Source organism: Hemiscyllium ocellatum, chromosome 28 (genome assembly GCF_020745735.1).
Source record: "Hemiscyllium ocellatum isolate sHemOce1 chromosome 28, sHemOce1.pat.X.cur, whole genome shotgun sequence".
Lineage (NCBI taxonomy): Eukaryota > Metazoa > Chordata > Chondrichthyes > Orectolobiformes > Hemiscylliidae > Hemiscyllium > Hemiscyllium ocellatum.
Window position 1 is genome coordinate 23,365,141 of NC_083428.1, and position 11,476 is coordinate 23,376,616.

The 11,476-nt window shown below is 42.0% G+C and overlaps 1 protein-coding gene across 1 annotated transcript; it reads left to right on the top strand.

The window, feature by feature from the left end:
• Positions 1-10,997: 10,997 nt before the first annotated feature.
• Positions 10,998-11,476, top strand: LOC132829212 (RNA-binding protein MEX3B-like; the record flags this gene model as incomplete). Its single annotated transcript, XM_060846580.1, has 1 exon — positions 10,998-11,476. A coding segment is annotated over exon 1 (258 nt), but the record flags the coding sequence as incomplete, so codon positions are not given.

An 11,476-nucleotide genomic window follows, 5' to 3' on the forward strand; every position in this document is an offset into this window, starting at 1 on the left:
CAGCACGGAAAAAGACCCTTCAGTCCAACTTGTCCATGCCAACCAGATATCCCAAATCTAAACTAGTCCCACTTGCCAGCACCTAGCCCATATCCTTCCAAACCCTTCCTATTCATATACCCATCCCGATGCCTTTTAAATGTTGCAATTGTACTAGCCTCCACCACTTCTTCTGACAGCTCATTCCATACACACACCACTCTCTGTGTGAAAAATTGCCCCTTAGGTCTCTTTCATATCTTTCCCCTCTCACCCTAAAGCTATGCCTCCTAGTTCTGGATTCCCCCACCCCAGGGAAAAGACTTTGTCTATTTATCCTATCCATGCCCTGCATAATTTTATAAATCTCTATAACGTCACCCCTCAGTCTCTAACACTCCAGGGAAAACAGCCCCAGCCTATTCTACCTCTCCATATAACTTAAATTCTCCAACGCTGGCATCATCCTTGTAAATTTTTTTCTGAACCCTTTCAAGTTTCACAACATCCAAGGAGACCAGAATTGCACGCAATATTCCAAAAGTGGCCTAACCAAAATCCCGTAGTCGAAGCATGATCTCCCAACTCCTGTATGGAATACTCTGACCAATAAAGGAAAGCATACCAAACACCTTCTTCATTATTCTATCTACCTGTGACTCTACTTTCAAGGAACTATGTGTGAAAACACCTCTGGATATAGTACATAATAGGGAGAACAGGGCAGGCAGCAGGCCATGGAAGAGGTTGTAGTTTCTGACCAACTGTCTCTCTTCTGTGGTTATGTTCATGCCTGGGTGTTCTTAGAGAGGGAGGATGTAATGTCCACCCTTCCGGTATTTAGAGAAAAGTGGGCACTACAGACACTGGAGTGCCTTATTTCCCCTTCAGTTTCATTTTAATTTTGATCCCTCCCCCTCTTCCCATCCTCTTTTTTTGTTGTTATAGTACTGCCCCTGGTGTAGTGCTGGTTTACTGGTACTTTAGTTAGTGACATAAGTGATTTGGTGATAGTTTAATTTGTAAAAATATTTTTAAAAAGGCAGAACAGGTGGACTGGTGTGTAGGTCATAGAAGATTAAATAGATAATAAACTTTATCCATAAGAATGGTGGCTTCACCTCTGTTTCACTGACTTAATGGAATCTGAATTGACAGATCAAATAAATATACCAAAAATAAAACATGAAACTACTTTGAATATTTAAAAGTATTTTATGAAAAAGTTTAGAACTCAAATGCTTTACTTATGAGAGATTCTGTTCTTGTTCACTTTACTTTCAATTCCTTGGTATCAAAATGTATGTCCAAAGAAGAGGCTTTCCCATTCAGATCTCTGGTATTTGAAAGCATCTTTTCTTTCACACCAGTATTTATAGTTTCAATAACATTTGAACCAACTATCCCAGTCTTTACTTGCCTTGAAGTAGAAATCTCCAGAGCAAATTGTGCAAATCCAAATATCAGATGACCCTGAAATGTAACGTAGCAACCTGATTTTGGTCTGATCCCCTTCATCCTAGGCTTTGTTCAGATATTGGTGCCTAATTTCTTTCTCAATTTAAGATGTATTTACTCTAAACATAAGCAGACTAAAATTTCAACAAAATATGGTAGAAGTGCTGAAACAGTAATCTGGTTTGTATTTTCCAGTGGTTCAGGTGCATATTAAACATCTCCTGCACCTTTCAAAGACTATTTAGGCCTCCTAATATCCTGGCTAAAATTATTTACAAAACCACAAATTAGCTAGCAACTCAACTCATCTCATTGCTGCATAGAAGAGCAGTGTATACAAAATGGCAGTTGAAATTCCTACACAACATTTCAAAGTTTTATTACATAGGCATGTGTTCAAAGTGCATTAATGATAATTCAAAATAATTTATTTTTAATCATTCATGGCAAGTGAGATTTGCTGACTGAGTTAGCACTTGTTGCCTATTTTGGGTTATCCTTGAGAAAGTGGTGGTGACCTGTGTGCTTGAACCTCTGCAGTCCGTTTGATATATTTGCCTCCACTGAAGGAATAGCTATATATTTCCAAGTAAGGATAGTGAGTGGCTTTGAGAGGAATTTGCAGATGGTGGTGTCCCCATATGTGTTGGCCTTGCCTTCCAGATGGCAATGGTCATGAGTTTGAAAATTGTTACCTAAGGAGTCTTCATGACTAACTGTAGTGCACCTTGTAGATGGTAAACTCTGCTACCATTGAGTGTTGGTGGTAGAGGGAGTGAATATTTGTGGATGTGATGCTAATCAAGTGGGCTGCTTTGTCCTGCATGGTGTCAAACTTCTTGAGTATTTTTGGGAATTATGCATTTATTCACAAAAGTGCAAAAAATTCCATCACACTCCTGACTTGAGCCTTGTGGAGGGTGGACAGGCATTTGAGGTGTTCAAGAGATGAGCTACACACTGAAAGATTGCTAGCCTCTGACTTGGTCTTATAGCCATAGGATTTATATGGGTAGTTTAGTTCAGTTTCTAGTCAAGGGTAACCTTCCAGGATGTTGATAGTGGTTTCAGCAATGGTAGTTCTGTTAAATGTCAAGGGATGATGGTTAAATTCTATTGGAGATAGTAATTGCCCACCATTTGTGTGGTGCAAATGCTGCTCGCCATTTGTCAGCACAAACCTGAATGTTGAGCTTGATGCGTTTGGGCATTCACTGCTTCACAAACTGTGGAGTCTCAAATGGTACTGAATATTATATGATCATCAGCTAACACCCTCGCTTCTCACCTTATGGTGGAAGGAGAACAATTGAAGCAACTGAAGATGGACGCACCGAGGTAACTACCCAAACGAACTTCCACAGTGATATCCTGAAGCTGAGATCATAGAATTCCTACAGTGCAAATATAGGCCATTGCCTCCAACAACCACATCCATTTTTCATTATGCTAACTCAGACTATCATCAGCAAAGCTTTCACTAATTGGTTCTGGTTTTGCTAGATCCCCTTAATGCCATACTTTTGTCAAATACAACCTTGATGTCAAGAAGAGTTTTTTGTACCTCACCAGAAAACTCTGCAGCAAATTATGCAAGTCCAAATATCAGATGGTGCTGGAATTAATGTAGCAAAATGACATTGGATGTAACCCCTTCATGCCAGACTTGGTTCTGATATTGGTGTATAATTTCCTTCTCAATTTTGAGATGTATTTACTTACTCTAAACATAAACAGACTAAATTTTAGTAAACTATGGTGCTATTGTAGAAGTACATTTTCCAGTGGTTGAGGTGCATATCAAACATCTCCTGCACCCTTCAAAGACTATTTAGTATCCTGGCTAACATTTTTTCCAAAACCACAAATTAACTAGCAATTCAACTCATTACTGTATAGAAGACCTGTGTGTACAAGATGGCAGTTGAAATGCCTGTTTAACAACAAATTTCAAAGTTTTATTACATAAGAGTGTGTGTGTGTGTGTGTGTGTTCAAAGAAAAAAAAAGTAATTGTATTCATTCATAGCAAGTGAGCTTTGTGAGCTGAGCCAACATTTGTTACCCATCTTGGGTTACAAGTTGAAGTGAGCTTCTTGAACCTCTGCAAGTATTTTGTCCATGTTTGAACCAAGGCTGCACTTAGGTCAAGAGCTGAGTAGCCCTGGCAGAACCCAAGCTGAGTGTTATGAGCAGGTATTTGCTAAGCTGGTATTCTCAATAGCATTGTTGAAGACATCATCTATTGGATTACTGATGATCAAGAGTGGATTGATTGGGCAGCAATTGGCCAGATAAGATTGATCCTGCTTTTCATGTACAGTGTGTAGCTGTAATGTGGAGGTGCCAATGAGGTAGACCACATTAAAAATCACACAACACCAGGTTATAGTCCAACAGGTTTATTTGGAAGTACGAGCTTTTGGAGCCCTGCTCCTTCATCAGGTAATTAGTGGGGCAGGATCATAATATACAGAATTTATAGCAAAAGATCACAGTGCCTGACACTATGACTGTTTGCTATAAATTCTGTGTCTGATGATCCTGTCCCACTGGCTACCTGATGAAGAGGCAGCGCTCTGAAAGCTGATACTCCCAAATAAACCTGTTGGACCATAACCTAGTATCGTGTGATTTTAAGAGTGTGGACCGAGGCTTTTTTCCCGCATTGTAAAGTAGATGCCAGTGTAGTAGCTGCACTGAAACAGCTTGGCTAGGGGCACAGCAAGTTCCAGAGCACATATCTTCAGTACTATTACTGAAATGTTGTCAAGACCTATAGCCTTTGTAGTATGGAGTAGCTCCAGCTGTTTCTTGATATCACATAGGGAGTTAACCACATTGGCCGAAAAGTGGCATTTGTCACAGGAGGGATGCTCCAGAGGAGTGGAACTCCAGTGAGTTGTTTAATTGTCCACCATCATTCAGGACTTGATATTTGCAGGATTACAAAGTTAGATCCCATCCATTGTTTGTGAAATTGCTTAGCTCTGCCTACCACTTGCTGCTTACACTGTTTGACATGCAAGTTCACCTTCCCCAAGCTGACACTTCATTTTTAAGTGTGCTCTCCTGCATGCTTCCCTGAACTCTTTCTTGAACAAGGATTTAAACCCTGCCTTGATGGTAACAGTTGAGTGAAGGAATATCTCAAGCCATTAAGTTGCTGATTGTGTTTCAGTGCTAGTGGTCACTCTTGCCAATACTGTCATGGGGATTTGCATCTGTGGCAGGCAGATTGGCGAGAATGAAATCCTGTATGTTCTTAACTACTTATTGATTACTTTACCTGTTTCAGCTATGTTTTTTAAGACATGATCAGCTGTCAGTAATTGTGCTGCCAAGTCACTCTTGGTGATGGACATTGAAGTCCACCAGGCAGAGTACATACTATATCCTTGTTGCTGTCAGTCCTATCCAAGTTATGTTCAACATGAAGTAGTTCTGATTCATCAACTGATGGCCATGTGGTTGCACTAGGTCATAATCAGCAGAAGGTCACTTTGTACATGTTTGACCTGGGCTCATGAGCTCCAAAATAAACATTGAGGGCTCCCATTGCAACTTCCTCCTGACTATACTACTGTGTCACTTGCTCAATTAAATCTGTTTTGCCAGGGGACAGGAAATACCCAGGGACGGTGAAGGTGTTGTCCTGGACATTGTAAAGTTTGAATCCTTGAGTATGACTATGTGAGGCTTTTTCTTAACTAGTCTATGATACAGCTTTCTCAACTTTCCCCAGGTGTTAGCAATGAGGACTTTGCAGAGTTGTAAGAGCACAGTTAGATTTTATATTCGGGCATGTAGTCTGGTCCATCTGTTTTCATTCCTTTTCTGAGACTTTTTAAGATGTGATGGCTTGTTAGGCCATTTTAAAGTGCAGTTAAGAATCAATTACATTGCTGTGTGTCTGGAGTCACACATAGACCAGATCATGTGAGGACATCAGACTTCCCGATCTAAAAGGCGATACTGTAGGTTTTTTCTGCACAAATCAACAATGGTTTCATTGATATCATTAGCCTTTCAGTTACAGACTTTATTGAATTCAAATTCCACCATGATATGGGATTCAAAATCAGGTCTCTAGATTGACAGTATAGTGACAAGACCATTACATCACCATAAGGTAATTAATTTTTTGGAAATACAAAACACTATTTTGTTGCATCTCCAAGAATATGTGTTGCTTATTTACCCTTCTTTCCACGCATACATCCTCACTCAAATAATAGCCAAAGGATGGAGCAGATAATGTCCTATTTTTGTTTTATGACAGGATTTATGCTTTTCAAAGTTATGACATCGCACCTGCTCTGAATGAATAAAAATAATTGATAAGTCTCATTATATGAAGTTAGACCAAGTTCAAAATAATAATAGACATAGTATACCATTATATCATGAGTCTGAATTCCAAAGCAATTTGTAATTTGGTAGTTAACCCTTTACTCTCCAAAGAACACCACTCATGCAAACATGCAAACCAGTTGAGACAACCCCTCTTACCTTTACATGAACTCCAATAATCGACTCTGTCTATTGATAACAGACCACAGATCCCCTCATCTAGGTTACACATCTACAGACCACTTCATAGAGATTACTCCTTTACATCCTCCTTCCCCCAATATGTTTTCTTCCTTAGAAAAGTGACTACATTTCAAAATTGTTTAATTGGTTGTATATTGTTTTGACATGATAAATACTTATGACATTGTGGGATATGGGGATATGGTGGGTAAATGGCATTGAGATAGATGATCAACCATGATCTAGCAATGTAGAGCAAGCTTGAGGTACTGGTTGACCTCCTCTTGTTCCATAAGCCTAAACTGGGCATTTTTCAGATTATTCTGCAAACCTGTTGAAATAGGAATGATAACATTTAAGTGGCAAAGACAACATGTAAAAAGTTGAACTAGTGATTTTATATATAGAAATACATGTTTGAAGTGAATCTTATATTTTAAACATTGTAATTCAGATCAATAACTTAAGTTCTCATATTTCATAGAGTTCACAGAAATTAAAACAGTGAATTTACAAATATTCATATCTACGGGTTCGATCCCACATAGGAATATAATTTTAGAAAACCCGACATACAAATATTTCTGGTACTCACGAACAGTTGCTTTATCTTATCCCGCATTGTTTTTCAACTTGCACACAAATCGACTTGCAAAAAAATGCCAGAACAGAACCCATTCGCAACTTGGGAATTACCCCAAAACATTAAGCATCGAGATTGTGAATTTTAAACAAATTTCTGCCCTTTTTAATATGCAACCCTAAATGTTTTATTGGTTATGTTCATATATAATTTCCTGAACGTGTGGCCATATGTTCATGAACTTTCTTAAGTTGCAAGGTATTACACTAAGAAAAGTGTGTTCATGGGTGGTAGAATGTTACTTGTCATGTGTTGCAAAATGGTACTTTTATTTTCTGACAGAGATCATTCAGTGACAAAAGAACAAATCCAAGTGGAGACATGACTTATATTTCTGTCATATGAATTGATGTTCTACCTGAACTATGAAAGACCTGATCACATTGCCTTTTTTAAACAGTCTGAGGAATTAATTGGGAGATAACAAAATTCTCCCTATCCTCAACTGATGAACTCATACTCTGGGCCTTATGAGGTCAGGACACTTCTGCTTCTACATTTGACCATGTGATAGTGAGGTTGAAATGTTAAAAATCCCTTGAAAATTGTGCCAGGTAATCTTAAGACCACTTTTAGTTAACTACAATTTGGGACAAATAAGGTAGCTGATTAGAGTCTATATAGCACAGAAACAGATCCTTCAGCCCAATTTGTCCACACCGATTTGAAAGATATTAAATCATGACTGAATCAAGTACTTTTGACATATGGATTTTTGAAAAACTTCTGAATGTATTTATCACGTTGTGTTAAATTGAAGCATGCAAAAACATTAGACATTATTGTTGAGGGTATGCAGATTACATATGAACCATTATCATTGTTTTTTTACTTGATATATATCTCTTTTGTTTTTGATTATTACATGATTAAAGGATCTTTGTTTCTCATGTTAAGGTTTAAGGTTGCACTGAGGCTCACTGGAACACTTCAGGAGGCCAGCAACAGAAATGTTGGTGTCAGAACATAGTGTGTTGAAGTGGCAATGAACTGGGAGCTTGGGGTCATTGTTGTGGAGAGTGCAGGTTCTGTAAAGCAGTCAGCAAGTTTGCATTTCATCTCCCCAACGTAGAGGAGACCACACTGAACAGTAAATACAGTAGATTAGACTGAGTGAAGTACAGGTGAATCTCTGCTTCACTTGGATGGTGAGAAGGGAGGGAAGGTAAATGTTTGGTTGTGACATCCTATTGGAGGTGATAGAAATGGAAGCTTCCAATCCTTTGGATGGGGAAGCTGATGGGGTGATAAGTGAGGACCAGTGGGAAGAGGTGAAGACAGAAGTGCAGGAGATGGGTTGAACACTGTCAACTATGATAGTGGGGAATCATTTGAGGAAAAAAGGTGGATGTTTCTGAGGCCACCCCGCAGAAGGTGGCATCATCAGTACAGAAGTAATGGAGATGGGAAAACTGGGAAAATGGGATGGAATCAGAATGTGAGGATGTATAGGTGAAATAAGTAATGGAGTCAGTGGGTTTGTAGTGTAAATCTGTAGGCCAGTCTATCCCCAGAAATAGAAACAGAGATGTTGAGGAAGAGAAGGGAGGAATGGGAGATGGACCAGCTAAAGGTGAGGGCATGGTGGAAATTAGAAGTGAAATTGATAAATTTTTCCAATTCTGAATTGGGGGGCAGAGGGAAGCAGCGGTGATATTGTCATTGTATGGAGAAAGTGTGTTGGGGGTGGGGAGGAGAGCTGAGCAATGTTAGAACAAGGGAATGTTCCGCTGCTACCATGGACACCACCAGTACTAACAAGCTTTGGCTTCTGATAAAGACTAGCTTTGCCTAGCTACTAAAAGTTCTGAAGTGTCACTGGACTCAAAACTTTTTTCTTCCCAGAGATGCTGTCAGACCTGGTGAGTTTGTCAAGCAATTTCTGATTTTTGATGGATGAGATTCAAGACCCAGTCCAGGACCACAGGGGGAAAAAATAGGCTTGGCTATTAATCAGAATACAAAACCCTTTCAATACTCCCCATTCTTGAGTGAGAGGAAAGAATGTGAAAATATGCCAAATAAATAAAATGATCCTAGTTACCACCACATAGACCAGACAAGAGATTGAACTTGTGATCTTGATGACTGCTTACTAAATTGCTGTTTTTGTTTCAGAAAGCACAAAACTAAAAATGACTAACATGATTAAGCATACTTTATACTTTTAAACAATATTTCACTTGATGATAGTATAAAGCTGTCAGTACTGCAATAAAAACAGATGTGGAGAAACTCAGCAGATCTGACATCAGTGGAGAGAAAAACAGTTAGCAAGTTTTGAGAAGATTTGTAGCTCAAGTTGAGGGTTTGGATGTAGGTTTGCTCAGCACCAATTAACACATAGCAAGTTTCCACAAACAAGGTACCAACAATGGGATTTTCTTTCAATAATACAAAACAGAAATTGCTGGCAAAACTCAGCAGGTTTGGCGGGCATCTGTGGGAAGAAAGCAGAGTTAACGTTTTGAGTCAGGTCAGTTCTGATGAGTCACTGGATTCAAAACATTAACTCTCCTTTCTTCTCACAGACGCTGCCAGACTTGCTGAGTTTCTCCAGCAATTTCTGTTTTTGTTTTAGATTGCCAGCATCCTCAGTTCTTTGTTTCAATATTTCACAAATGTTGATTGACCAATCTATAATAGCCAGGACATCTCTGCTTTTCTTCAATCACAAGATCTTTTATGTCCACCTGAGAGGGCAGACAAGGATAATAAAAACACCAAGTGCTGGAGGAACATCAAAACCAACAGCACCCGTTGAGAGAAAAACAAAGTTAACGTTTCGAGTCTGATATGACTTCTTCAGAACTGAGTGGGGTGTCACACATTATCCAACCTCTTGAAAAAAAACAGAAATCGCTGGTGAAACTCCGCAGGTTGGGTGGCATCGATGGACAAAAAGCACAGTTAATGTTTCGAGTCCAGTGATCCATCTTCAGAACAGGGTGGGGGTTATAGTGTCAGCCTTGAAGTTTGCGTGATGGCCTAGAGTGGTGATAGGAAGCTGGAAAACATAGAACATAAGAACTAGGAGCAGGAGTAGTCCATCAAGCCCGCTCCACCATTCAATAAGATCATGGCTGATTTTTTTGTGGACTCAGATGCACTTGTCCATGCTTTCACCATATCCCATAATCCCTTTATTGTTCAAAAAATGTCCTTAGGTTTAAAAATGTTTACAGTGTCAACTACTTCAGTGGGCTAGGAATTCCACAGATTAACAACTCTGTGGGTGAAGAAGATCCTTCTCAATTCAGTCCTAAATCAGCTCCCTCTAATCTTGAGGCTATGCCCTCTTGTCCTCATTTCACCTGTAAGTGGAAATATCCTCTCTATTTGTATTTTATCTATACCCTTCATAATTTTATATGTTTCTATAAGATCCTCCCTCAATCTTCTGAATTCCAATTAACATAATCCCAATCTACTCAGGCGCTCCTTAAAAACCAACCCCCTCAACTCCAGAATCAACCTAGTGAACCTCCACTGCAACCCCTCCAATGCCAGTACATTCTTCCTCAAGTAAGGAAACCAAAGCTGCACACAACACTCCAGGTGTGGCCTCACCAGCACCTTGTACAGCTGCAAAACCACAGGAGGTCAGGCAGCATCCGAGGAGTAGGAACGTCGACATCTCGGGCCCGAAACGCTGACTTTCCTGCTTCTCGGAAGCTCTCTGACCTGCTGTGCTACTCCTGGTTCGCATCTATTGACTCTTGCTTCCAGCATCCTCACTGTCTCCAAGCCGTGGAGTGGAGGTTGGGGCCCTCTCAGCCACAAGGGTCAACCAGAGAGCTGAGCCTGGCCAGGATGAAAGTTTCCGTCGAAGTTTTTAAAAAGAGTAGGAACACAGAATCAGGCGGGTGATGAAAGCGTGTCACCCACCCTCTTTTTATTTCCCCCTCCCCCTCAGACGGTGTTGTACCTCAGGCCTCGCCGCCGTCCACCGCGCGCCTCCCTCTCCGGCTCCATCGTCCCCAGGGGCGGCTGTTTGCGCCTTGACCCCTGACCCGGCGGCGGATGGCCGGTTCCCATTGTTTTGCTGCGGTGACGTCACTGAGCACATTTCCCGGTGTGAGGGAGGGAGTGAGTGTGAGTGTGTGAGAGAGAGAGAGACATAGAAAGACAAAGAGAGAGAAAAAAGAAGAGGGGGGGAGACACGGCTCAGGGCGGGAGGGTGGTGGGGGGTGGTACAGGGAGAGGAACAGGACACAGGGAGTGCGAGGCGGCCCAGGCGCGGGGTGGGTGGGGAAGAGGAGTGAGACAGGGAGCGCGCGCGGGTCGAAGACAAAGGGGGGCACGAGCCAGGGGCCGGGCTGGGAGGAGTGGGGTGGGGCGCAGGCGCGGAGCTTGTTGTGTTTATGTGGGTGGGAAGTCAGTGAGCCCGAATCTGGAGAAAGGGGGTGGAGCTGTGGGGTAGGAGAGGGAGAAAGCGCGTGTGCGCGCTATCCCGGAGCTAGGCGGGGTGAGCGGGAAGGCACGAGCCCGAGGGACGCACAGACAGACAGAGAGAAGGGGGTGGGGGTTGCGCGCCCGCGAGAGCGAGCCCGGACTCTCGCACAGCTAGAGCGAGCCAGCCAGCCGGCCGGGCGGCCGCGGGATGCCGGGCTCCATGTTCTCCGAGATGGAGCCTGTCAGCGAAGCTGGCGGCGAAAATGTGAGCAGCGGCGGCGGCGGTGGTGGTAGTGGCGGTGGTACCGGTACGGTTGTCGGCGCGAGTGGAGCCGCTACAGTCACTGCCACCGCCGCCGGGACGGAAGAGGAGCAGAAATCGTTGCGGCTCGCCTTGGATCACCTCTCCATCTTGGGGCTGGGGGAGGAAGGAGACGGCCTCTTGGGCGAGGGAGGAGGAGGAGTG